At 51.3% G+C, this 27,115-nt stretch overlaps 2 protein-coding genes and 1 long non-coding RNA gene across 4 annotated transcripts; 2 read left to right on the top strand and 1 right to left on the bottom strand.

Annotated features, from left to right (window-relative positions):
* LOC132082073 (uncharacterized) lies at window positions 1-5,330 on the top strand. The gene is made up of 3 exons (XR_009419766.1): window positions 1-1,621; window positions 3,378-3,478; window positions 4,979-5,330. It is a non-coding gene; the product is annotated as an uncharacterized LOC132082073 (long non-coding RNA).
* A 4,024-nt stretch (window positions 5,331-9,354) lies between these two features.
* On the bottom strand, window positions 9,355-18,637 carry SLC16A6 (solute carrier family 16 member 6). Of its 2 annotated transcripts, XM_059485842.1 has the most exons (6): window positions 18,432-18,637; window positions 16,005-16,246; window positions 14,967-15,110; window positions 14,176-14,304; window positions 12,497-13,318; window positions 9,355-11,957 (listed from the first exon to the last, which is right to left on the bottom strand). In XM_059485842.1, exons 2-6 carry the CDS (start codon window positions 16,237-16,239, stop codon window positions 11,707-11,709), a joined length of 1,581 nt encoding a protein of 526 aa, XP_059341825.1. In that variant the 5' UTR covers window positions 16,240-16,246; window positions 18,432-18,637; the 3' UTR covers window positions 9,355-11,706. The 2 variants fall into 2 exon arrangements, with proteins under 2 accessions (XP_059341825.1, XP_059341826.1); XM_059485843.1 differs by lacking the exon at window positions 18,432-18,637 and having other exon boundaries at window positions 14,176-14,432; window positions 16,005-16,093.
* Window positions 17,278-26,744, top strand: LOC132082037 (uncharacterized). Its single transcript, XM_059486090.1, has 3 exons — window positions 17,278-17,365; window positions 17,418-17,680; window positions 26,249-26,744. The coding sequence occupies exons 1-3, from the start codon at window positions 17,278-17,280 to the stop codon at window positions 26,258-26,260; spliced, it is 363 nt and encodes a 120-aa protein (XP_059342073.1). The 3' UTR covers window positions 26,261-26,744.
* The last annotated feature ends 371 nt before the right edge of the window (window positions 26,745-27,115 follow it).

The raw sequence follows: 27,115 nt of genomic DNA, 5'->3' as shown, positions 1-27,115 counted from the left end.
AAGAGAAGAGAAGAGAAGAGAAGAGAAGAGAAGAGAAGAGAAGAGAAGAGAAGAGAAGAGAAGAGAAGAGAAGAGAAGAGAAGAGAAGAGAAGAGAAGAGAAGAGAAGAGAAGAGAAGGAGAAGAACCACAAGGATCATTCAAGTCCAGCACAGCGCCAACAATCCCACCCTGGCAGCTCTCTCCAAACCCTCCTGGAGCTCTGGCAGCCTCGGGGCTGTTCCTGGTGACCTGGGCAGTGCCCAGCACCCTCTGGGGGTAGAACCATTCCTGATATCCATCCTGAGCCTCTGCTGGCACAGCGAGGTGACAGAAACGCCAGGGCAGGGAGCCTGGGCCGTGACAGGAGCTGCACCAACCTCTTCCTTCCTCCCTTGTGCAGTGCTGGGGGCAGCCAGGGCAGAGCCCAGCCCCTGCAGGAACCAGCGCCATGGTGTGAGGAGCACATCTCAGAGTGTTTTCCAACACCTTCACCATCCCTGAGGCCTCCTGAGGGTGTCCTGCAGCACACTGGGAGCAGCAGGATGCTCTGGGCAGGGTTTTGGTCCCTCTGCCTCCCTGCAGCCCCACACCTGCCTGGGTTGTGCTGTCCCCAAACCTGCTGGCCCTGCTGGTGTCACCTGTGTCTCAAACCATGCCCTCTCACCTGCATTTCAGCCCCCTGAGCCAGCCCTGGGTTCCGAGCTCCCGGCACAGGATGAGTTTCACAACCCTGCCTGGTTTGTGTCTCTGTTGCTGTAGATACCGGCAGCTTCTGCCTCGGTGTGTTTGCTTGTTTTTCTCATCTCTGAGCGGCCTTGCAGGCACAAGAGCTGCAGCAGCACACAAGTTCAGGGTTTCCAAAGGAAGCTGTGGTCTGAGACGTGCAAAGAAATGTCAGTGGTGGAGAGTTACACTTGTGGTTGGTGGCTGTTTATTTGTTTTGCTGAGTAGAAGCAGGTGTCACAGAGGGTATTTGGGGAAAGAGGAGAAGGGCTGTGCTGCTCAGAGCATTGAAAACCTCTCACCAGTGCTAGCTGTTGTTTTCACACACAGGCAGCACAATGCAGGCAACAGAGAGAAGGATTTTCCTTCAGTCTTTCAGAGATTAAAACCTTTCAGCTTTCTCCTTTCATTTTCACTTGGGGTGTTACAACTTGACAATCAAGGACTGCACAGAGGTGACAGTGAAGCAGTGACAGAAACCCCAAATGTGTTCACCAAACCCCCTAAAAGTGCTCAAGGAGAACCATGAGAGGTTGTTAAAATGGTCAGGGTGCTGCTGCAGGTCTGAATTACAATTTACGCAGGAAACTTTGTGCATTTCAAGGGTTACTCTCTGCCACTGACCGTGGACTATTTTAAAATTTACTGTCTGACAGGGAACTACCAGTGCACTAAAAATTCTTCTCTGGAAAGCTAATGTTTGTATGCCTTGGCTGCCACTGGTTGCTAGCATGATGCTCAGTGTTTGGGGTGTGCTGAGCTGCCTGGATCCAGGAATCTCTGTCTTCATCACCCTTGAACGCTCCCAAATCCAGGCTGGGGAGCGCTCTGGGACCTGCCCAGCGACAGCAGACGAGTCTGGCTGCATCTCAGATATTTCATGATGTTCAGGAGAAAATGCCTTGGATTTAATCCAGGTTATTTACATAGTTTCTCTCTCCTTTTTTATTTATTGTTTTTTTAATCAGGTTCACATTTTTAACGGGTGCTTTGCGTGAGAGGTTTAATTTCCTGTGTCAGGATGTTGTTTGTAATTACTGCGACCAGGATTTGGGCAGGTTTCTGTTCTTTAATTTATTTGTAATTCCTGTCACCAGGATTTGGGCAGGAGTTTCTCTTTTTTAATCTATTGTATTTTATTTACGTAATTACTGCAACCAGTAATTTTATGTAAATAGTATACAAATATTTATGATATAAATAGTATTTATATATTTATATAATATTTATAATAATTATATAATAATAGATATCCTAATATCTATTATAATATATTATATATTATATAACAAATATAATATATTTACAGAAATTATTTTGTATATTTATATATAAATAATTTATATAACTATAATATGAATATAATTATAATTATTTAAATTATTAAAATCAGGTTCACATTTTTAGTGGGTGCTTTGTGTGAGAGGTTAAATTTCCTGTGTCAGGATGTTGTTTGTAATTACTGTGACCAGGATTTGGGCAGGTTTCTGTTCTTTACCTTATTTGTAATTCCTGTCACCAGGATTTGGACAAGTTTCTGTTCTTTAACTTATTTGTAATCCTGTAACCAGGATTTGGGCAGGTTTCTCTTTTTTAACTTATTTGTAATTACAGCAACCAGGATTTGGGCAGGTTTCTGTTCTTTAACTTATTTGTAATTCCTGTCACCAGGATTTAGGCAGGTTTCTCTTTTTTAATTTATTGTATTTTATTTATGTAATTACTGCGACCAGTAATTTTATATAAACATTACATAAATATATAATTTTTTATAAATATTATAGAAATAATTTATATAATAATATATTATAAATATAATATAAATATAGCATTGTGTATAAATTAGTTTTATATCTAGATATATATAATTTATATAAATATTATAGAAATATAATTCTTTAAATTATTAAAATCAGGTTCACATTTTTAGTGGGTGCTTTGTGTGAGAGGTTTAATTTCCTGTGTCAGGATGTTGTTTGTAATTACTGTGACCAGGATTTGGGCAGGTTTCTGTTCTTTACCTTATTTGTAATTCCTGTCACCAGAATTTGGGCAGGTTTCTATTCTTTACCTTTTTTGTAATTCCTGTATTCAGGATTTGGGCAAGTTTCTGCTCTTTAGATTATTTGTTATTACTGCCACCAGGATTTGGGCAGGTTTCTGTTCTTCACCTTATTTGTAATTACCATAACCAGGATTTGGGCAGGTTTCTGTTCTTTACCTTACCTGTAATTCCTGTATTCAGGATTTGGGCAGGTTTCTGTTCTTTACCTTACCTGTAATTCCTGTATTCAGGATTTGGGCAGGTTTCTGTTCTTTACCTTACCTGTAATTCCTGTATTCAGGATTTGGGCAGTTTCTGCCCTTTACCTCTCCCAGGTAGGACATTTCCTGCCCTGTGCTGGCAGATTGTCCCCCTGTCCCTGGCCCCAGCTCAGGCTGCCAGGGCACATTTCCCACTGTGCACAATTTTCAGGGTAATTTTTGCTCTCAGCTTTTGTCCTCCCTTCCTGCCCTCGCACACTGTGAGCAATTAACTCCTCTAAAACACCTGAATTTTGCTATTAAAAGTCCACACCAGAGCACGTCTAGATGCGTTTTAAAAATCACTCCTTTGAAATGGAACCTCTTATGCATTTTGATATTTACTGCTGTTGTTTCCTTGGTCCGCAGAGTAGAATTTGGCAAGGTTTGTGTGCAGTCCCCACTTGCAAACTGAGCAGTTTGGCCTCTCTGCTCTGCTCCAGGGGCTTTGAACCAAGGAGAGCTCACAGGTGGGTCAGAGTCTCATCCTTGAAGACAAACACATTTGGGATTCTTCACTCAGAGCCGTGCAAAGAAATAAAATAAATAAAAAATATGAATAAAACCCTTTGAGATGTGACACTGCCTGTGTAGCTCTGGGGATGTCTCCATGAAAACACTTAGCGAGCTAAAGCTTGAGGGGGGTTTGTGTTTAATTTTTTGGGGTGATCTGGGTTTGGTTATTTGGGTTTGCACCTGGGTTTGCTGTAAGTGCTGATGGGGGGGGTGGATTCAGCTGCTGGGATCTTTGTGATATTCACAGAATCACAGAATAATGAGATTGGACGGGATCTCTAAGATCATTGAGTCCAACTTTATATTTATATATTATATATAGTATAATATATAATATATAATATATAATATATAATATATAATATATAATATATAATATATAATATATAATATATTATATATTATATATTATATATTATATATTATATAATACAATATATTATAGATCATATATAATATAATACATGATATATAATGTATTGTGTATATTATGTTATATTAATTATATTATATTATATTATATTATATTATATTATATTATATTATATTATATTATATTATATTATATTATATTATATTATATTATATTATATTATATTATATTATATTATATTATATTATATTATATTATATTATATTATATTATATTATATATTGGCCAAAGCTGGGAAAGGCTCTGACCTCTGTCACTGGAGGCAGCAAAAGGGAGAAGAAACAGAGAAATTCCCTTTGCAGGTGCAGTTTGTTTAATATATTTTCCATCTGGGTGGGGAATTGCAGAGAAGGGGGAGCTGTGCGGGGCCGGTGAGTCTCTGTGAGCCCTGGCTGGGCTGGGAGCAGCTGGCATTGGGCACAAAAGGGCCAATAAAGAGAGTTTGTCCCCAGTGTCATCCCTGTCACCCTGGTGGGGCCAGCCCTGCAGGGTTTGTGGCCCCGATAGCCCTGGGACAGGGCAGGGCTGTGCCTGCCCGGGGCTGATAAGGCTGATAAGGCTGATAAGCTGATAAGGCTGAGGCAGAGCTCTGGGGGTGAGGATGACGCTGCCCAGGGAGGCTCTGGGGCTGTGCTGGTGCAGGGAGGCTGAGCTGGGGCTGGCAGCACCCCAGGGGAAGGGAGAGATTTCAGGGCAGGCAGGGAGACACAGCCTGCGGAAGGGGATGGCCCTGCTGGGGCTCCTCTCCAAGCTGCTGCTCCCTGCTCCCAATTTCCCAGCGTTGCAGCGCTTGGGAAAGTTTGGCTTGTCCCCCTGCACTGCTTTTGTAGGAGCAGCAGAGGCACATCCCATCCTGCACCCCCAGGAATTCATCCTATCCTGTATCCCCAGGGATTCATCCCATCCTGCACCCCCAGGAATTCATCCTATCCTGTATCCCCAGGGATTCATCCCATCCTGCACCCCCAGGGATTCATCCCTTCCTGCACCCCCAGCAATTCATCCTATCCTGTATCCCCAGGGATTCATCCCTTCCTGCACCCCCAGGAATTCATCCTATCCTGCATCCACAGAGCTCCATCTCATCCTGCAACCCAAGGGATTCATTCCATCCTGCATTTCCAGGGATTCATCCCATCCTGCACCCACAGAGATTCGAGCTGTCCTGTATCCACAGGGCTTCATCCCTTCCTGCACATGGAAATTGAATGGAAATGGTGGGAATGGAAAACCCTTCAGCAGTGCCTGTCCCCTGCCATCCTCAGGTGTAATTTCACAAAAGCCCTTTGCTCTTCACTGCAGAATTTGGGTCTTTGTCTCATTTTGCAACATGTGAAAAATAAAACCACCTGTCCTATCACAGCAAAAGGAAAGAGCCCAGAAGTGTTTAAAACCCTGTAATTGTGATAATTCCCCACAGTGGTGGGGATTAAAGTGAACCAGAGGGGCAGAGGGGAGCACCAGCCCTGCTGGAGGAGCACAGGGTGATGCTCTCACCCCACTTTGCTGCTCCCAGGCTCTTTGGGGTGCCTGGGGCTGCTCCTGTGCCAGCCCCCAGCAGTGGCTGCAGCAGAAAAAGCCTTCACAACATGAATGAAAGCTCTGACAAAGGGAATGAGGGGAGCCATTGTCTCCTTGGCCTTCTCCTCGCGGCGTCTGCGCGTAATGAGACTTTTGGTTATGCTTGTGGCTTCTGTGACAAAGCTGTGATTTAAGGGCTGTCTGCTGCGAGGCAGAGCTGCTCACACAGCCCAAAGTGCTGCTGAGTAATATTTTACCACAAATTGTTGTAACTGGAGCTCGACGACTGCGCTGGGAAGGAGGGGAGGGTTGTATTTGATTTATTGGATGACTTAGTGCCATGTGCAGAGGGAGCTTTGTGCTGGTGTGGCCATGGATGTGCAAATCCAGCAAGTAAAAGTCCATGGGATGGGGCTGGGAAGGGGAAAACTCTGTGGTTTGCTGCTACCAGGTCCAGAGGAGGAGGCCTGGACATGCAGGGGGCTGCCAGCCAGCTTTGGGGACCAACAGAGTGTGTGTGTGAACATGGAATCACAGAATGGAGCCATTAAGGTTGGAAAAACTCCAAAATTGAACATAGCCTTCGTTCAAACACCACCTTATCAGCTAAACAGAGCACTGAGTGTCATGTCCTGGTGGTCCTTGGACACCCCCAGGGACTGCAAATCTCCCCTTCCCATGCCTCACCACCCTTTCCAGGGAGAAATCCTTCCTGAATTTCTTCCTGCCTTTTAGCATCAGGTGTAAACCTGCCCCTCTGGGCTCCCTCAGCCTTCAAACCCAGCCACAATCCAAGGGATGCTTTCTTAAACCTGAGACTTTTCCTAAACCCAATACTTTTCCTAAACCCGAAACTTTTCCTAAACCCAAGGCTTTTCCTAAACCTGAGCCTTTTTATAAACCCAAGACTTTTCCTAAACCCAAAACATTTCCTAAACCCAAAGCTTTTCCTAAACCAAATACTTTTCCTAAAAACAATACTTTTCCTAAACCTGAGCCTTTCCCTAAACCTGAGCCTTTTCCTAAACCAAAGACTTTTCTTAAACCTGAGCCTTTTCCCAAACACAACTTTTCCTAAACCAGAGACTTCCTAAACCCAATACTTTTACTAAACCCAAGGCTCTTCCCAACCCAAGACTTTTCCTAAACCTGAGACTTTTCCTAAACCTGAGCCTTTTTCTAAACCCAAGACTTTTTTCCTACACCCAGTACTTTTCCTAAACGCAAGACCTGAAACTTTTCCTAAACCTGAAAACTTTTCCTAAACCCAACACTTTTCCTAAACCCAAGGCTTTTCCTAAACCTGAAACTTTTCCTAAACCCAAGACTTTTTTCCTACACCCAGTACTTCTCCTAAACCCAAGACTTTTCCTAAACCTGAAACTTTTCCGAAACCCAATACTTTTCCTAAACCCAAAACTCTTCCTAAACCAAATACTGTTCCTAAAAACAATACTTTTCCTAAACCTGAGCCTTTTCCTAAACCCAAGGCTTTTCCTAAACCAAAGACTTTTCTTAAACCTGAGCTTTTTCCTAAACACAACTTTTCCTAAACCAGAGACTTCCTAAACCCAATACTTTGACTAAAGCCAAGGCTTTTCCCAACCCAAGACTTTTCCTAAACCTGAGCCTTTTTCTAAACCCAAGACTTTTTTCCTACACCCAGTACTTTTCCTAAACCCAAGACCTGAAACTTTTCCTAAACCTGAAAACTTTTCCTAAACCCAATACTTTTCCTAAACCCAAGGCTTTTCCTAAACCTGAAACTTTTCCTAAACCCAAGGCTTTTTTCCTACACCCAGTACTTTTCCTAAACCCAAGACTTTTCCTAAACCTGAAACTTTTCCTAAACCTGAAACTTTTCCGAAACCCAATACTTTTCCTAAACCCAAAACTCTTCCTAAACCAAATACTGTTCCTAAACCCAATACTTTTCCTAAACCCAGCCCGTGCAGCATCCTTAGTTGGGGTTTTGAGGAGGAAGGAGGTGAGCAGGGCCGGCTGCAGCCGGGCTTGCATCACTGTGAGAATCCAGGTCATGTTTACTACAGGCAGCTGGAACACGATGATCTCAGGCGGTAACAAGTAACATCTGAGGGGAGTTAAAACATCCGAGCTCTTTTGGGAGCACCTACTTTGCCTTCTTTCCAAGCCCAGTTTGGCCATTTTGCAAAGGATTCATTTGTCCCCCTTAAGAACCTGGTGTCATCTTGCTGAAATAAGTGAAAAAGGGCAAGAGCTTTCCCCTCCCTTTTAATTTCAAATGGAAAAAATGGGTTTGTCTTTTTTTTTTTTTGTTTGGCTGGACTTGTGGGGATTTATTTTTTTGTTTGTTTGTTTGTTTGGGTTTGTTAGTTTTGGGGGGGTTGTTTGGTTGGGTTTTTTTTTTTTTGAGTTTTTTTGTGTTTTGGGGTTTTTTATGCATTTTTTTGTTTGTTTGTTTGTTTTGTTTTGTTGGGGCTTTTTTGTTTTGCTTTTTGGTTGGTTGTTTTTTTTTGGGGGGGGGGGTTTAGGTTTTTTTAGTTTTTTGTTCTTGGGGGGTTTTTTTGTTTTGATTTTTTTTTTTAAGGCCCCAAAATAGCAAACTACATATAAATATGTATATATGTATACATAAAATGTATATAAATGTATATAAATAACTGGTTTAATAGCCCAGCTTCCTTTCTGCTTCAAGGACAGATACCCATGGTCTGAAGGCTACTGCCCTTGTGTAATTTCCTCTATTTACATTTGGCCAGCACTGACCTCATTGACTACAAGAGTTTATACAAGCCCTTTGGAGAGGAATACCAGGGATTGCTGAGGCACGTCCTGCCCACATTCCCCTCTTTACTGTGCTGCTGAAGAGATGTACAGAGCTGCTGAACAAATATCTCCTTATCCTGTTTTGTTCTTGCTTTAATGCCTTTGTGCCAGCACAACAGAGAAGGTCATGGGCAATTAATTTAAACCAGGTGGGAAAAATAACTCTTAAAAATCTTTCTGTGCAGGGAGACATCTGACAGTGCTCCAGTTAAATGTGCTTTTATTTTAAATTTACGTGAGCTGTGTGCAGCCTTTGCAATGCCTCTTTTTGGGGGGTTGTTTTGGAGGAAAGTGTTGCAAATAATGTTTGTTCAGTGCTGTAAGCGAGCCAGAGTCGAATTTGGAGGCAGATTATCTTCCCTGGACTTTGGTGCTGGTGTTCCAGCCCGTTTGCACGCAGAATGGAAACAGCCTGTACCTAATGCACATCAGCGTGGTGATGATTCCCTCAGCATTTGCAAACCTAATGCAGGCAGAGGGATTTGGGACGTGGCAGCTCTGCTCCTGTTAGGGTTTGGGATGCTGGACAGGGTGAGCAGGGAAAGGCAAATCAATAAATTAGCTTTGAGGGACTGAAAATTGCTCTTTAGCAGGACTAATCTGCTATTTAGTGGCTTTTGGGGTGGGGGGGGGAGGGTTAAGTAGATTTTTTATGATACACAAGTTGTTCAGCCTAGCATGGAGAAAGCATTCAGCAATTCATTCAGCAGAATTCAATTTTATCATCGAACAAATGATAAAATTATAAATTTTATGATTTATTCAATGATGAAATAATTCCATGTTTGTGTGCCCTGTGGGGAACGCTCCCAAGTGCCACAATTCAGGCACTGGGAGAGGAAAAGTCTCCCTCTAAATCAGGGGTGAGGGCTCACAGGAGCACCCCTGAGCTCAGCACCAATAGCAGGGTTGTGTTGGTGCTTTCTCCTCCAGAGAGCTGGGATTGCCCAACCCCAGGGAGAGCCACTCCAGGCTGCAGGAATGGCATGTGACAGCTCCCACTGCAACCCAGCGAGAGGAGGAGAAGAAATTATTTAAAAATAAAAGGAAAAAAAAAAAAACCCAAAAAAAAAGGAAAAAGTTTATTGCAAATCTCAGTGTTTTTTAAGAGTATTTCCAGAGTCCGCTTAGTTACAAACAAATCAGTAAATCCTGCTTGTGCTGTGCCCTCACACACACACACTCACCACTCGCTCCCCTGCTCGTGACAGGAACAGACACGGACTGTGAGGTCAGTGACAAACGGAGCGTTTGATCTGGATTGGAAACTTGGTAATTCAAATTAAAAAAAAAAAGAGAGAGAAAAAGAAAAAAAAACCCCAAACTAAATACAGTAGAACCTCGCAAATCTGCAGAACAGGGAGCTTCCACACACACGCAAAACCTGCAGGCCTTAATTCCACTTCCAAGCAGTTGTAATAGCAAAGTGCTGTAGTGAGGTCTCATTTCACAAAGACTTCAACAACCTGACGAGGATAGGCTACAGAACATTTACCAAAACGCTTGAAGTATCATAAATTAACAATAAATTAAAGGTACATCGTAATGCAACGTGGCTATTTGTTCACTGATCAGCGATTCACACAACTCTGGTTCTCTGTAGGGATCTTCCAGTCCTGGGTGCAACACAGCGAGGTTCTGCTGGCCGTGATAAAGTGCTGAGGCAGAGGAAGGACACGAGACCGCGGGTCCCGGGCAGTGAGGATGAATTTGCTCCAGCCACTTGGTTGCAAGAGTGCCTGTTGCTTTTTTTTTTTTTTTTTTGTTATTATTTTTCCTTCTTTTTTCTTTTTTTTTTTTTTTTTTTTAATTTTTTAAAATTTTTCTTCTTTTTTTTTTTTTTTTTTGGACATCTAAGACAGAAAAAAACCAAACCAAGCACCTTCCCAAAAAAGAGGTTGTTCTTTTTTTTTTTTTCTTGTACAGATTGTCCCACATTTCTATGGCTGGTAAAACACAGACAGGTCAGTGTAGCAGTTAATGGATGATGCCACTTCCACTTAAGTACAGAGAAATGGTGGTTTGGGGTTGATTTTCCCCCCCAAACCAGAACAGACTTGTTTGATTTGTCCCCCTGAGTTGCCTAGAGGCGAGAAGATGCATATAGGTGGGGTAAGCAAGCTCGTGTCACCGTGAGCAGGAACCTCTCCCGTTAATGAATCAACAGCTCCAGCGCTGCCTTTCATCCTCCCCTTCATGCACAGGCTCCGCTTCACTTCCCACTGAAGTCAGCAGCAAAAACATAAAAGCCCCTTTAGCTGATGTGAGGGCAGAGCTGGGGAGGGGGTGCAGCTCAGCCCGGCCCCCCAGCACCCCGGGGGGGCAGAGATGGGGGGCACAGACAGGGGAAGGGTCTGGGGCTGCAGCAGAGATCCCCTCGTGCACTGTGAGCCAAGGTTGGGGTACATTAAGACATCCTGGGCCAAATCCTCCCTGTGGGGTGGGGGCTGGTTCCAGCTGAGCCTTTGCCATGGAAAACGATGCTGGACCTGTAATTCTTTTTGTTTTGTTTTTTTCCTTTTAAAATAACTGGGTTACTTACGACTTACCTATTAAAAACAGCTACACTTTATGCTGTAAGAGTAATTTTCCCAACAATTTCACAAGCAATACAAGATAGGCATTAGAGAGGTTGATGTAAAGACAGCTTTCCGTTATTCAGAAGATCATTTTTCCTCTCCAGTTATTTAAGCTAACCTCCTTTTAACAATCTCAGAATAAATTAATAAATACTAGTTAAATTAGAAACAGTACATCAGGTCTGACTATCAACAGAAAACAATTCTAAGGATCCCAGTTGGGAGAAGAAAAATGATCTTATGAAATATGTGCAGTAATAACTGGCCATAAAGACACACGGAGCCTTGGATTTCCCAGCATTATGTGACATTCAAGTTAAGATCATTAGCAATGGTTTCTAATTGTCAGCTATCTAGCCTGGCCTCCTCTTCCTCCTCCTCCAAGCTAAAGGGTGAGTCTGTGTCCCTCCAGAAGAAGATTCAGTTGGCTACTGGTGGTGTATGAGATGCTCCAGTTCGTATCATCGGGTCTGTGTGGAATTTGTGGTAGGGGATGGGTGACAGTCAGAGGCTGAGCTGCTTCTGCTGTTGCTGTTGTCAGTATTTATGGATCAGTTGGACCTTTACCTATGCTTGTTATCAGGAAAGCAAGTGTGCATCACATCTTCATGCTAGACAGAAGTTATTCTTATGTGGCTATCCGTATTTTCTATGGAGCTTTCCATTGTTGGTTAAAAAAAATTCTGTCTAATATTAAAAAAAAAAAAAAAATTGTTGGTAGCAACTGTTCACATTTAAAATTTCACATTCCCTTTAGAATGGAGTTTTAAAACATGGAGCAGAGCTGACATTTCCCCCAGCCTTACACTGAGTGCATTAGATGGAGAAGGAACAGGGTTTTTTATACCACGCTGTCAGAGCCTTTTCCTGAATTTTCTGCTTTTCCAATATCCATGTCTATAAAGTCATCTGGCAGTTCTGGTGGTGGCCCTGCCGTGCTCTCCTCCACCTGCTGCTGCTGCTGCTGCTGCTGGTGGCAGAGCCCAGTCTTGCACGGCCTCACCAGGGCCAGGAACACGGCCCCCAGGACCATGCCAGCAGCACAGGAGTAGAAGGCTGAGCTGTAGTTCTTTGTCGTATCCACTAAGACACCTGGAAAATAAACATTTACAGCAGTTAGCCACAGCCCGCTCCCCCCCTGCCCTCCTGTAGGGCTTTAATCTGCATTTTATCTGCGGCCGAAGCTCGGTGACAATCGGATGCTATGTTAAAAAGCAAACCCCATTGTGTTCTGGGGTACACGGTGTCACCTCCAGCGCTCCCCTGGGCACTGCAGGGATGCTGAGCCCGAGATGCAGCAGGCATCTGTTTGTTCTGCCAGCCCTCACCTTCCTGCAGCGCGTGGCACAGGCACAGCGAGAGGGATTCGCCTCTGCTGGTGCCTGAAGTGGTGCCAGCTCTGGGTTTCTGACAGGATCAGGGGAGCTCTGCAGTATTTCCCTTCCCTCTGAGGTTCCTCAGTGCCTCATCCGTGGGACTCTGCAGAGCTGCATTGCAGTCTCTGGCTCTGGGAGACTCCCAGTAGTGGTTGCAGGGCTCTGATTAGTGCTGCCAGAACACCTTCTAGGCAGAGATCAGCACCCACAGCTGTCAAACACCTCCAAAACAAAACCAAGACCAAAGTTTGTTACCTGCAAGGGGTGGTCCAGCCAACCCAGCTAAGCTTTGAATGAAGACATAGACTCCAGCTGCAGAGGACATCCTCTCAATGCCAACCACGTCGTCTTCAGCCAGGAGGGGAATATGTGTGCCCGCCACCGTGCCGAGCATGAACCCAAAATAAACGCTACATATCATCAAGCCCCAGAATCCAGAGGCAAAAGGGAAGGCAACCAAGGCTACAGACAGCAGGATGACACAGATGAGCTCGATGTAGATCTTGCGGATGGGCTTCTTGTTGAGGATCCAGCCCGCAAAAATCCTGCCGAAGACCTCGGCGATGGCCATGGCCGACAGGATGTAGGCAGAGTGGTCCTTGCCGATGCCCAGGCTGCGGCTCAGGGGGATGATGTAGAGGGAGGGAGCAAAGAAGCCCAGGGTTGCAAACAGGCCAAAGAATGCATAACAGATAAAGCTATAGTCTCTCATCACAGAGAAGTCCAGTAGTTTGGTTTTTGGTGCTGGAGGGGTGCTGCTATTGTCAACGGGGTTCTGTCCGTGTTGCTTTGGTTCTTCACTTTTCGGCTCTGCTTTGGTTTTTCCAGGCACATTGCTGGGTGAGGTAGTTATATCGACTCCTGAGTCTATGGACTCGATTGAGGTGCATGTTTGTTCATTTTCAAGCATGTACTTTGTCTCTGTGGACTCCTCTGGAGGCTGTGCTTTCACTTCTTCCTGCTCTCTGATGACGATGGGGCGCAGCAGCGAGCCGCAGGCGGTGATGCCCAGCTGCAGCACCCCGACAGAAAGCATGCTGTACCTCCAGCCAATCTGCTCCTTCAGGGCCGTGATTGCTGGGGGAAGAGGAGAAGTGTAACTGGGAAAGCCTGTAGTCACACCAAGGAATTGAATTTACAGCCAGGGAAGGGAGTGGAGATTCCTCACTGGAGGGTTCTGGGTGCCTCTCAAAAAGGCTGAGTAGGGGTCCCTCTACCCTGGGGTGTGGCACCCAAATTCCTTCCCTCTGCTGCAGCAGCCAGAAGCTAAAAGCTGTGGCTTTTACCACCTGCGAGCAGATACCACCCTCTAGATAACCTTTTTTGAGGTCTGGGGGCAAAGGGGCTGTTGTTTCCAGTTAAGGAGGGCAAACTCAGCGCTTGAGTGTCCTTCCTCAGCTGCCCCCACCCTGAAACCAGCCAGCAGAGGAAGTCGCTCAGCTCTGCTCAAAGGTGCACGTCACTGCCTAACTACCAGCCCTCCTTTGCACCCAAAGCAGCTTTGCAGTGAGGATTAGCCCAGAGCACACGAGCACAGCACACCACATAAACCTCCACGGGCAGAGGTGACGGGGCTGTGACGCCTGGGCACAGCTCCCCAAAAGGCTGCAGCTCTTTGGCAGCCTGTGCTGAGCACAAGCCCAGTAACCTTTAGGAGCAGTTCTGGGCACTGTGTGTTTTAAATAGCTGAAGTTTCTCGGGCTTATTTTTAGCCCTGCCAGATCTATATAGGGAGCCTGGCGGGCTGCATATCAGCCAGGCATGTCCTGCACTGGCACATGGCACTGGGGGTGCTCAGGGAGTGTCACACCCGTGCCTGGCACTGCTGTCACTCTGCCTGCTGGGTGCCACTTGTGGGCACTGAGTTGGCCTCTGGCTGTTTGCTTGGGGAAAGGATTTGTGCCTTTGGCCCTCCCAGCACGTGGGCACCGTACCTGGTGCGAAGGAGAAGACGGCGAAACATTCCCCTGTGGATGCCACCGCTGTGACCAGCGAGCGCCTTTTGTCAAAATACTGTGATAAAATGGTGACAGTCGGGAGGAAGGAGAGGCAGTATCCCAGGCCTGTGAATAAATGCCAAAAATTGCCATAACAACAAGTAAAGGAGGGGGAAACACCGATGCAAGAACACGTTAAGTCGGCTTTCCCGGCGGTCATTACAGAATCATTTCGGCCAACTCAGCAAGTCACCCTGGAAGAAAATCATTGGGGAAACCAGAATGTTATTTTTTTGTAATTTGGAAGGGGGAAAAGAAAAGAAGAAAAAAAGAAAAAAGGAGAGCAAAAACCCAAACCAAGAGACCCAGCCTCCCAAACCTGCTAGATAATGCAAATGGACCTCCAGTGGGGTCCACTTTGAGGATCTCATCTGCTTAAAGTATTTGAGCCTGTAGCAACTGTTTCCTTAAGCAAGGCAAGCTCCTGGCCATGGACATGAACAGAACACCCAGGGCAGGCTGGAGAGGGGGAAAAGCATCAGGAGAAGAAACCAGAGACAGAGGCAGCGTTAGAGGATTTGATCCCGGGTGCAGCTTTGCTCTTCTCTGAGCTTTGCTCAGCTCACCAGAAGCCACCGGTGCCGCTGCACGAGCTCAGGGCCGAGCCCAGGGCGGTGCCCAGGGCGGTGCCCAGGGTGGCACAGGCACAAAGCTGAGCCTGGGGCCCATCCTCGCTGCGGGATCGGCTCAGGAGGGGCAGCAGCACAGGGGACAGGAGGGTGGCTCACCGGAGACGACGCCGATGGTGACGTACATGTGCACCACGCTGCGGGCGAAGGACGCGATGACCATGCCAGCGCTGACCAGCAGCCCCCCGGCCATCACCACCAGCCGGTGGCCGAAGCGGTTGCTCAGGACCGTCGACAGAGGAGCTGCAGAGGGAGAGAGCTGTGGTCAGCACCCACCTCAGCGACTTCACAGACACCATCTCCTGCAGACTTCTCCTCATGCTCCTGCCCGGGTTCCCTGAGGTGCCGCCTCCCTGCACAGCACAGCATCACCCTGGAGCCACCCTCATGCTGTCGGGGTGCTGCAGCTGGGCATCACCGCCTGCGGCTCGCTGCTGCGCCCCATCGTCATCAGAGAGCAGGAAGAAGTGAAAGCACAGCCTCCAGGAGTCCACAGAGGCAAAGTACATGCTTGAAAACGAACAAACATGCACCTCAATCGAGTCCATAGACTCAGGAGTTGATATAACTACCCTATAACTACCCTATAACAGCTCACAGCGTTTAAGAGGTGCTACAAAGTCACCAGAACACACGTGGCAGCCTGGGACAAATCTCCAGCCACATGCCCGGATACCACCCGATTTTAGCAAGGCTCAAGTTATTTTCACTGCTGAGTTTGGTTTGAAAACTCTGGGTTTTGCCCCTTGCTGGCAGTCTGGGACAAATCTCCAGCCACATGCCCGGATACCACTGGATTTTAGCAAGGCTCAAGTTATTTCTAATCCTTTTCACAGCAGAGTTTGGTTTGAACACTCTGGGTGTTGCCCCTTGCTGGTGGGACCTGAACAACTGGGTCAGGCTCAGTGACATGGACCATGTCCCTGCACCACCCACAGACTCAAAGGGCTCAAAGGGACTGCCAGGCTGAGACAGACATTTCTTGGCATTTGAGGAGCAGTCTCTGAGCTTTATGGCTGTGATTTAATTTATAATGGAGCCATTAGAGGCACAAAAGTCACAGGTGCCAGGTCCTTGCGTGCTGAGTCAGCAACAGGGCTGCCCCTTGCACCTGGGCCGAGCGCCCGCTCCTCTTACCTGTGAAGGTCTGTACAAACACACATATGGATATTATCCAGGATATCCTGCTGTTGGTTTCGTCAAAGCTGTCCATCAGGTCGTTGAAGAAGACTCCAAAGGATTTTATGATGCCGTATGTCAGGGCTTCCACAACAAAGAACGCAAAGGCGACCGTCCAGCCCCATCCTCCGTCAGGCACTTTAGTATAAACGTTTGCAGAGGTGCATGGCATCTTTACAGCTTTGACCGTCATTTTGGATCTGGGAAAAGAGGGGACAGGCAGCCAGGCATCAGTTGAAGCTGAATTTTTCTGGGAGAGGCACAGCCGGAGAGCTGTAGCACCCCTAAGGCACCGTGAGCCGGACCAAGTGTGGGAGCTGGGCTGGTATTTCTGCCTCTGTCCCTCCTTGCTGCTGCTGCCCTGTGAGCCCAGCACCAGAAACTCCCAGCTCAGCACCCGGGCTGGCTGTTCCCAGCAGCCAAGCCCGGAGCTGGGAGCTGTCATCTGCCTGCGGTGCACGGGGGCGGATGGATGCAGTTCGTGAAAGATCCACCGCGGGCTGGTGGAGCCGCAGGAGCACCGGGCACCAATCGTCCCCAGGCTGGCTGGCCCCAGAACAGCAGCACAGGGCTGCCCACAACCCAAAACGGGGAGTGGGGACACCCCCGCTGTCACCAGGTCCCCTGCAGCCCTTGGCACCACTGCCACCCCGCTGGACGGGATCACCCCGTAAGATATGGGGTGTCCTCAGCCCTGCCCCGTGTCACCCAGGGGTGAGGGTCCCACATGGAGCTCCCCATGGAACCCCAGCACTGCACAGGGGGGACAGCACCAGTGTCACACACTGGGGGAGGACACTGTGCTGGGGACAATGTCAGGGTTACAGTCCTGGGCTCACTGTCACACCTGCAGAGGGTCCCACTGTGCCAGGGCCAGCACCACACCTGGGCAGGGGGACAAGGGCCAGGTCACTGCCACACCTGCATGGAGCCGAGGCCACTGCAGCACCACGCCTGGGCAGGGGGACAGTGACAGGATCACCTGCAGTGGGGGGGTCGCTCCTGGCTCACTGCCACACCTGCAGGGGGGTCTGCTGTGCCACGGTCACCACCACACCTGTACAGGGGACAGTCCTGGGGTTACTGCCACGCCTGTGCAGGGGACAGTGCCGGGGTCACCGCCAAACCTGTGCGGGGGGATCACTGCCACACCTGTACAGGGCACAGTGCCGGGGGTCACCGCCACACCTGTACAGGGGGACAGATCACCGCCACACCTGTACAGGGGACAATGCCGGTGTCACCGCCTCACCTGTACAGGGGGACAGTGCCGGGGTCACCACCACACCTGTACAGGGGGACAGATCACCGCCACACCTGTACAGGGGACAGTGCCCGGGTCACCGCCTCACGCGCGCTGCTGGGGGACAGTGCCGGGGTCACGGCCCCACCCGCGTGGCGGTGCCAGTGCCGGAGCCAGCCCCGTGGGACACAGCGCGGGCCAGCCCCGCTGGTTCCCGGCCGCGCACGGAGCGGTGGCCGCGGTGGCCGCCCCGTCCCGCCCGGACCTGCGGCTCCCCCCGCGCCGCCGCCGTGCCCGGCAGCCACCGGCATTTCCCTCCTCCATTTTAGACTCGGCTCCTCGGCCCCGCGCTCCGAGCCCACCGCGGAACTCGGCCCGGCGCAGCAGGCGAGTGAGTGCACGGGAGCCCGGCCGGGCTGCGAGCCCACGCCGGGGGTCCCCGAGCGGGGCAGGGGGGGGTCCCCAAACCCCGCAGCCCCCCGTGCGGTGCCGCATGGCTCCCGGGGGATCCGCTCCGCTCCGCTCCGCCGGGGATGGATGGAGCGAGGCGGGGGCTCCGCATCCCTCCCTGCGCTGCCGCCCGCGCCCGGCTCTGCCGCAGCCGCGCAGGGCGAGGGGCGCGGGCGGGACCCCCGAACTTTGCGGGAAGTGCCGGGAGACCCCCCCCGAGAGATTTCCACCAATTCCTGTGTCACTGCAAGGGGGGGAAAAGCAGATCGGGAGGAAGCACGCTTAGGGAACAGAAAAAAAAAAAAATAATGATAAGGGAAGGAAAAACAACCCAGCGAAACCGCAAACCTGGGCGTGTGTTTTGTACATTTAAAGATTAAAAGAAATAATGGTGGTCGGGGGAAAAATTGCAAATGAAGAAGCCGGAGCGCAGGGGCCCGGCGTGGCCCCCCCTTCCCTGCATCACTTTCCCAACATTTCAGCCCTGATTCCTGCATCGCCGGGGCCGCGGGCTAAAAATACAGGGATGCGGGCGAGGGGAGGTGGGGAAGGAAAACGCTGGAAAAAACCGAAAAAATAACGTTAAAAAGCGCCCCAAAAAAACGGGGAAAAAAATTAAAAAAAAAAAAAAGGGAAACAAAGCCCTCCCCCACCCAGCTCCCCCGGAACGGCCGGGCGGGAGCCCCACTCACCCGGTGCTGCGGCGGGGTCAGGGGCTGCCCATGGCCCGGGAGGGCGAGCGGGCGACCCTCGGCGAGGAGGCGGCCCCGCTGCCCGCCGGCCTCCGGCCGCTGCTGCTCCCGCTGCCCGCGGCGGCGGCTGCTGCTGCTCGGTGCTCGCTCGCAGCCCTTTTATACCGGCTGGAGCCGGTCTCCGCCGGCGGCTCCGCAGCGCCCATGTGCGCGGCGCCGGGCCCGGCTCGCCCAGCGGCGGCACCGCGTGTGCGGGAGGGGCGGTGCAGGGGCGGCCCCGCGGGGTCCCGAGCATCCCCGGCGGCTCCTGCGGCACCCTCAGCCCCCACAGCCCCCGGCCCGCACCTGCCCCGCACGGGGCGCTCCGGCAGGTGCGGGGTCCGGGGTGTTCCCGGGGTGCGGGGTCCGGAGCCCGCACAGGGTGCGGGGGCTGGAGCATCCCCGCAATTCGGGGTCCGGAGCATCTCCGGGTGCGGGGTCCGGGGTATTCCCGGGGTCCAGAGCATTCTCAGGTGCGGGGTCTGGAACATCCCCACGATTCGGAATCCGCATCATCCCCGCAATTCGGGGTCCGGGGCATTCCCAGGGTGCAGGGTCCGGAGCATCCCCACAATTCGGGGTCTGGAGCACACCCCGGGTGCGGGGTCTGGAGCATCCCCACAATTCGGGGTCCGGAGCACCCCCCGGGTGCGGGGTCTGGAGCATCCCCGCAATTTGGGGTCAGCATCATCCCCACGATGCGGGGTCCAGAGCATCCCCGGGTGCAGGGTCCTCATCATCCCTGCAATTCGGGGTCTGGAGCGTTCCTGGGGTCCACAGCATCCCCAGGTGCGGGTGGGATGCAGGGAGCACACGCCAGAGCCCCCTCGCCCCCATTTATTTTTGTCCCCTCCGAGGTTTGGGTGCTGCCCATATTTTCCCTAACGGGGAAATATGCCCCTTGTTTGTATTTTCCAGGACAAAACATCTCCTTTAGTTGTGTTTTTAGGGGAAGCCACTTCCTTTAGTTGCATCTTTAGGGAAAACCTCCTTTCCTTTAGGGAAAATCTCATTTTGTTGCAATTTTAGGGGGAAAACAACTCCCTTGGTTGCGTTTTTAGGGCAAACATTTTCCTTGCTTGGATTTTTAGGGGGAACCATCTCTCGTGGTTGTATTTTTAGGGGAAAACATCTCCCTTATTTGCCTTTTCCCTTTTTTTAGGGAAAAACCCATCCCTTAGTTGCATTTTTATGGAATACATTTCCTTTACTTGCATTCCTAGGGAAAAACATCTCAGTTTCCCTCAGTTAAATTTTTAAGGGGAGATGTCTCTGTCAATTGCATTTTTGGGGAAACATCTCCCTTGCCTGTAATTTTTTTTGGGAAATCATCTCCTTTACCTGGACTTTCATGGACTTTTAGGGAAAAACATGCTCTTTTGTTGCATTTTTAGGGAAAAACATCTCATTTAGTTGCATTTTTTAAGGGAAAAACATGTCCTTTGGTTGAATTATAAGAGGAAAACATGTCCCTTGCTTGAGTTATAAGGGGAAAACATTTCCATTGGTTGCATTTCCTAGGGAAAACCAACTCCTTAGTAGGATTTTTAAGGGAAAACATGTCCTTTATGCAGGAAGCTTAAAAAGTAGGGATTTGTGAGTCAAGCAGAGCAGGAGAGACCAACTCACCACTTACAGGCATGGGGAGGGACGGAGCAGGGGTTCTGTCATCCTAAAATCACAGAACATCCTGAGCTGGAAGGGATCATTGAGTCCAACACCTGGCTGTGCACAGACACCCCAGAAATCCCACATTGTCCTTGAGAGGGTTGTCCAAGCTCTCTTGGAACTCTGGCAGCCTCAGAGCTGCTGCTGCTGCTGCTCTCAGCATGCTGGGCACTGATGGATTTGGGCTGCCAGGAGGGTTTGGAGCCTTGCACCATTCCTTGTGACTTGTGGGCCACTGGGTTCTGCCCCCTGTGCTGGCCCAGGAGCCCACCACAGAGTGCTGGGTTAATGTGGAACCTCCTGATCTGGTTCTGATCCTGATCCTTTTTCCTGATCCTGGAAAAAGCAGCCAGGTTCCAATGTCCCTGCCCTGCAAGCGCTGCTGTGTTTGGCTTGGCCACAGCCCCTTCTGCTGCTTTTCCCTTCCTTTTTCCCAATGGGATTGCTGGTGGGACAGCACAGCCAAGGGCAGCAGGTAGCTGGGGCAAAATTCTCCAGATTGCCCAAAATGAGGCAAATTGTTGCGCTTTTTTTTTTTGTTTTGGGGAACTTTGGGAAATCTGCTGCTGGTTTCTCTCGGCAATGCTGGCCCAACAGCAAGTGCTGGTGCTCTCAGGGAGGCTTCAGCAGCTCCCTTCCTGAACAAGCTGAAATCCTGCTGAAGTCCTTCTGAAATCCACCAGAAATCCACCAGAAATCCACCAGAAATCCACCAGAAATCCGGGTCCTCAGCCATGGGAGAACCCTGTGTGTCCTTGAGAATCTCCTATCTCCCTGTCCCACAGGAAACCCCTTCCTCTGAGGGAGCCTTTGAGGTGATGTCCTTTACCCCTGCCCTGCCTTTCAGGGGTGCAGATAAAGGGTGACCACCTTTTATCAGGCCCCGCAGAGCCGAAATCCCGTTATCCAAGCTTTTCCCTGGGAATGGGGCACCCTCCCTGTGCTGAAATTCTTCCTGGTAACGACACTGCAAGTGCTTGTGGGACAACAAAAGAGGTTTGTGCCTCCAGGGCAGAAATAAGAACGCAAATATCTCTGGCATGAAAAACCCCAGAGCGATTTGCTCCTCGGTATTTCTTGTCAGTGCTCTGCATCTGTTCTCTGCCTCACCTTCCCATTCCTTCCCTTTGGGCTCTCCAAGAGCAATAAGGCTCTGGGGAGCCAAGGGGGCTGCAGGGGCCCTGTGGGGGGACAGGGATGGTGGCTGCAGCCTCTCCAGCCCCACTGTAGAACCCTTTTTCCCCCATATTTTTGGGGTAATTTCCCAAATTTCCCAATTTGCTGCTCGGCTTGGTTGGCATCCTTTTCCCTGGCACATCCACCATGGGTCAGTCCCGTGCCTGGCAGTGCTCGCTGTAGGACCTCCATCATCCCAGCAACTCCAGCAGCAGGGCTGGGGTAAAACCCTTTTCCCCCCATATTTTTGGGGGAATTTCCCAATTTGCTGCTTGGCTTGGCTGGAATCCTTTCCATCCTGGGTCCATCCCATGCCTGGCAGCGCTCACAGTGGGATGTGCCTCTCCATCATCCCAGCAGCTCCAGCAGCAGGGCTGGGGGCTCTGGGGGGGGACAGGGATGGTGGCTACAGCCTCTCCAGCCCCACTGTAAAACCCTTTTTTCCCCTATATTTTTTGGGATTTTCCCTGCTGCTGGCTTGGCTGGGATCTTTTTCCATCCTGGGTCAGTGCTGTGCCTGGCAGCGCTCGCTGCAGGACGTGCCTCTCCATCACCCCAGCAACTCCAGCAGCAGGGCTGGGGTAAAACCCTTTTCCCCCCATATTTTTGGGGTAATATCCCAAATTTCCTGATTTGCTGCTTGGCTTGGCTGGGATCTTTTTCCCTGGCACATCCACCATGGGTCAGACCCGTGCCTGGCAGCGCTCGCAGCGGGACGTGCCTCTCCATCATCCCAGCAACTCCAGCAGCAGGGCTGGGGGCTCTGTAACCCACAGGGAAGCAGAGCAGAGTGCTGGCTGAGGGCATAAATGAGATAAATGAGCCAGGAGCTGGGAAAGAGGGCGGGCTGGGCAGAGAGGGGAGCGCGGGCCCCTGGCCGGGTGGCTCCGGCACTTGCAGCTCATTTATTCTGCCGGGGTTTGCCCAGCCCTGCTCGGCATGTGAAATGTTTTCTCTGAAAGACCCAGCAGTGAGATGGGTGAAAAACATTCTCCTGTCCCAGGAGCTGGCAGAAATCCTGGTAAATCTGCAGAAGTATGTTTTTGTCGGTGCTGCTTGTTCTGTGAGGAGAACTAGTGTAAACTATGCCAGCAGAAAACCTTTTTTCCTGGAATGAAGTCCTGACTGTGTTCAGAGCATTGTCAGCACGCTTGTGCTGGGAATGGAGCTCTGCTGGTAAACATGTCAGCACCAGGGAGGCCCAAGGGGGCAGACACAGAGCTCCTGCCCCTCTGCCCCATGGGCAGACCCCTCACCAGGTACCTGCTGCCCTTCTCTGCTCAAATCAAAATCTCTGGAATCTTAAATTGCAAAAGAAAACAAACCAAAAACCCCATAGATTTGTTTTTCTGCCCTGCCATCCATCCCCCCCAGGCTGTGGTTGGACATCCCCCAGTGGGGTCAGCACCATGGGGACGTGTCCCCGTCCCACATCACTCAGCACAGCTGAGCCATCACTCCTGCTTGCCTGCCTCAGTTTCCCTGACCCACAAGGGGTGACACTGGGAGCTCCTGGGTAACAGCAGGAATTCAGTTTGAATTTCTCATCCTTTGCTGTGTCCTTTTCTCCCTGCTCCTCATGGTTGGGATGGGGGATCCTGCTGGGACTTTGGGCAGGGTCTCTGGGTGGGTTTGGGCTGGAGATCAGAGCTGGGAGCCCCAGGGTGTGTTGTGAGCCCCAGGGGATGGCAGGAGGGTAACTCAGCACAGCTGGGTGTGCTTCAAAGGGCCGCAGGTTTTTCTGGGCTCCAGCCACTGCTTTGCTCTCCAGGCAGGCGTGAAAATGTGAAAGAATGTGAAAAATGTGAAAATGATCATGCTGGCCCCAAGATTTGTAAACTTTCTGGTTAATGTGTAATAAATACACGACAGATAATGCCAGCACAGTGAGGGTGACCCCCCTGTGGTGCCACTGCCAGGGGTGACATCCCAGGGAGGCATCTACACAGGGACCAGTCCTGCTTGGAGAGGCTTTGGGGCTTTTCTAAACTGGTTTATCTGGTTTGGACTCCTGCAGGCTGCTGTGAGCTGCGTGCCTGGCTTGCAGAAGGCAGGTTCTTTGTTTGTTCAGGGCTGCCCTGGTCCAAGGTGCGTGCTGTGCCACACACCAGGTGTGCCACGTCCAGCTGCCAACCCCGCTCATCCCCAAGCCAGCGATCCCTCCCTGCCCCTCCTGCAGCTGCAGCCACCTGGGCAGCGTTTCCTGCTTGGCACAGGTGCCACGGCGCTCCTGCCAGCCTGGGGAATCTCTCCTGAGTCATTCTGCTTTTTGCAGAAAGAGCTGAAAGTCAATGGGGATAGCTCTGCGTGGGTCTGGCTGCAGAGGGGGTGCAGGTCCTGGTGCAGGGGGGATCCCAGGGGGCTCCCACCCTGCACAGCCTGAACCAGGAATCTGAGCTGGAAAGGGTCAGGGAGGGCTCAGGGTGCAGGGCTGATGCCAGGGATGGCCTCACACTCATGGATGTGGTCTGGATGTGGGCATCCCACAGGCTGTGTTCCACCTCGCCTTCAAACAGCTCTGGGCATCAGGGATCAGCAAGTTTTGTTTGATGCTAATGCATGAATTTGAGCCCTGAAATACTTTCCCTGTAATTTAGGGAGGAGAGAGTGTCCTTTGAAAATGGTTTGGGTTGTTTTTGTTAGCTGTGTCATCCTGGCATCCCTGCCCAGAGTCAAAGGAAGGGACTGGGGTTTGTGGGTTCGGCTGCTTTGAGGTGGGCTGGGGTTTTCTGTGGGGCTGCAGGTGCAGCTGGGGGAGCCTGGGGCACTCTGGGGGTGCAGGGCAGCCCCTCAGGAGCTGAGTCTGGGTTTGGGAAGGGCATTTGGAGAGGCTGGGACTTGGCACAGAGAGCAGCTCAGCCTGGGAGGGGCTGGGAGCTGCTGGGTGCCAGTGGAGGTGCCAGAGGGCAGGATTAGCTGGTGTGTCTTCCCAGAAAGCTGAACACCACCTGCCTGAGGAAATCAGCTCAATTCTGGGGCTTTGTTTTTTTCCCAAACCTCAGATCTGGCACAGGGTGATTGATATCCTGCTCTGTTGTGGAGAGAACCAGGCAGGGAACAGGGATGGGGCTGGGATGGGGATGGGAAGGGATTGGGATGGGGTTGGGAAGGGGATGGGATGGGGCTGGGAAGGGGCTGGGGTGGGGTTGGGAAGGGGCTGGGAAGGGGTTGGGATGGGATTGGGATGAGATGGGGATGGAATGAGATTGGGATGAGGTTGGGATGGAGCTCGGATGAGGTTGGGATGGGGCTGGGATGGGCTGAGGCCTCCCTGCCCCCTGTGAGGTTGGTGGCTCAGCTCTATGCTGTCCTTGGCCCAGCTGGGCTCAGCCCTGGGCAGGGGGTGCTGGACCCAAGCAGAGCTGCTGCTCCTTTCAAGTCCCCATTCATGAGTAAATCCAAGGAAATTGCAAAGGAATTTTTGTTTTGGAAGTGAAGGCAGCTTGGCTGCCATCAAACATGTCCAGAGACCTCCTCTGGGTTGTTGGAGCTTTGGGGATGCAGAGGGTGCAGAACAGGACCTGAGCTCCTTGGGCTTTGTTGGGGCAGGGCTGAGCAGGGTTTCCCAGAGCTGAGCCCCCTCCCACAGCTCAGCCCCACACCCCACCCCCATTAGCTGATGCACTGAGAGCCTCCAGCCTCCATAAATTATCACTCTGGGCTATGAATTATGAATGGAGCCGCGTCTCTGATCACTGCACTGCTCTGCTGACAGCCCAGGAGCTGCTGATCCAAGTGACAGCCCAAAGCTTTTAAAGATGTGAACAGCAAAACCTGGGAATAATTCCCTTTGCAAGCTACAAACAGCTTGGCCTACAGATGGGGCTCATCCTATTCCCTCTCCTGCCTCCTCCTGTCCTGTTCTTCTCTTTTGTTTCCCAGTTTTGGCTTCCCTGCTCTCCCTCTCTGTTAATGGGTGTTGCCCTGCTTGGCCACCCATGGGAGCTGCATCCCTCGTGCCACATCCCTGGTACCTCTGGGGACAGCAGGTCCTGGCCATCCCAGCCCAGCACGGACCCCACAGCCACTGCAGAGCTCCTGGTGCAGGACCCAGCAGGATTTTTGGCAGATCTCTGCAGCTCCATCCCTCTTTGGCCATTACTTGGTGTTCAAGACATCCCATTCCACATCTCCATCTGCTCCATGGAGCTCTGCCATTGCTCCTTGGAGGCTTTGTCCTTGAACCTTTCCATCTCTGGAGACCAAATCCTGCCCTAAGCAGCTGGATGTGCTTAATTCACCCAAAAAAAGGGTGGGTTTTGCCCTCTGGGTCTGTATGGATTCCTGCCTCCTCACCTCTGGAGCTGCTTCCTCCAGCAGCTGGGCTGTGCTCCTGCTCTGGCAGCTGTGGGGCAGAGGGAGCAGAACTAAATTCAGACAATGAGCTTCAGACACGTGCCAGCTGTCACAAACGAGGGCAGGGCCCTGTATGAACCCTTTGTGGGGCTGCAGCACTTGGGGGAAAGCTCTTGGCAAGCAGGAGGGAGCTGGGGATGGCAGGAGCTGGGGATGGCAGGAGCTGGGGATGGCAGGAACAGGGGATGGCAGGAATTGGGGATGGCAGGAGCTGGGGATGGCAGGAATGAGATGGGAGGAACAGGGGATGGCAGGAGCTGGGGATGGCAGGAATGAGATGGGAGGAACAGGGGATGGCAGGAGCACAGGAAACCATCCCAGCCTGAGCAGTGGGTTTAGGGAAGGGGCACTCTGCATTCCCATCCTTTCCAGCTGAGCCATTGTGAACCAGGCAGCAGAACAACTTCAAAGGCAAAGCCTTGGTGTCTGGAGGAGCTGCTTTGCCCAGGTGTCTGGAGCTGTTTTGTCCTGGTCTCTGGAGGCTTTTTGCCCTGGTCTCTGCAGAAGCTGCTCTGCCCCGGGCTGGGCTGCAGGAGCACTCACTCCCCTGTCCTGACTATTTCATTTCCCTTGCACAGGGGATGCTGTAAGCAGGTGAAGGATGGACTGACAGAGCCCCAGCAGGCCCCACCCAAGGCTGAGGGGCTCAGCCTGCAGGGAAGGAGCCAGTTTTGGACACAAACATCGCTCTGGCTGCGGCAAGGGGAGAGGAGCTGCGAGGAGCTGCCGCGGATCGAACCCGCTCCTGGAGGGGAAAATGCCGCTTCGGTTTGGTGTCTAATTAGATATTTACCAGGAAGGAAGGAAAGATATAAATAGGGTGACAGTGACTTCAAAGGGTGTTTTTTGACTTCTAAGAATAACACCTTTGCTGGCGCCGCTTTCGGGAATATCGGCTGTGCCGGGGTGTGAAAGGCGGAGGAGGTGTCGCAGCTCGGTCGGCAGCCAAGGGAGCAAACCCAGACCCCAGCCCCGCTCCCAACCCAGACCCCAGCCCTGCTCCCAGCCCAGACCCAACCCTGCTCCAAACCCAGACCCCAGCTCTGCTCCAAACCCAGACCCCAGCCCTGCTCCAAACCCAGACCCCAGCCCCGCTCCCAGCCCAGACCCCAGCCCTGCTCCAACCCAGACCCCAGCCCCGCTCCCAACCCAGACCCCAGCCCTGCTCCAACCCAGACCCCAGCCCCGCTCCCAGCCCAGACCCCAACCCTGCTCCAAACCCAGACCCCAGCCCTGCTCCAAACCCAGACCCCAGCCCCGCTCCCAGCCCAGACCCCAGCCCCGCTCCCAACCCAGACCCCAGCCCCGCTCCAAACCCAGACCCCAGCCCTACTCCCAACCCAGACCCCAGCCCTGCTCCCAGCCCAGACCCCAGCCCCGCTCCCAGCCCAGACCCCAGCCCTGCTCCCAGCCCAGACCCCAGCCCTGCTCCAGCCCCACAGAGC

Source organism: Ammospiza nelsoni, chromosome 19 (assembly GCF_027579445.1).
Source record: "Ammospiza nelsoni isolate bAmmNel1 chromosome 19, bAmmNel1.pri, whole genome shotgun sequence".
NCBI classification, from domain to species: domain Eukaryota; kingdom Metazoa; phylum Chordata; class Aves; order Passeriformes; family Passerellidae; genus Ammospiza; species Ammospiza nelsoni.
This window is presented reverse-complemented; position numbering and strand designations above follow the sequence as displayed.

Coding starts and splice junctions, on each gene's coding strand:
- LOC132082037 (XM_059486090.1), top strand. CDS start 17,278: ATGCCGGTGTCACCGCCTCACCTGTACAGGGGGACAGTGCCGGGGTCA. Junction 17,366..17,417: donor GACAGATCACCGCCACACCT/GTACAGGGGACA, acceptor GCTGGGGGACAG/TGCCGGGGTCACGGCCCCAC.
- SLC16A6 (XM_059485842.1), bottom strand. CDS start 16,239: ATGACGGTCAAAGCTGTAAAGATGCCATGCACCTCTGCAAACGTTTAT. Junction 15,111..16,004: donor GTTTGTACAGACCTTCACAG/GTAAGAGGAGCG, acceptor CTCCCTCTGCAG/CTCCTCTGTCGACGGTCCTG. Junction 14,305..14,966: donor CACCATCGGCGTCGTCTCCG/GTGAGCCACCCT, acceptor ATTTATTCACAG/GCCTGGGATACTGCCTCTCC.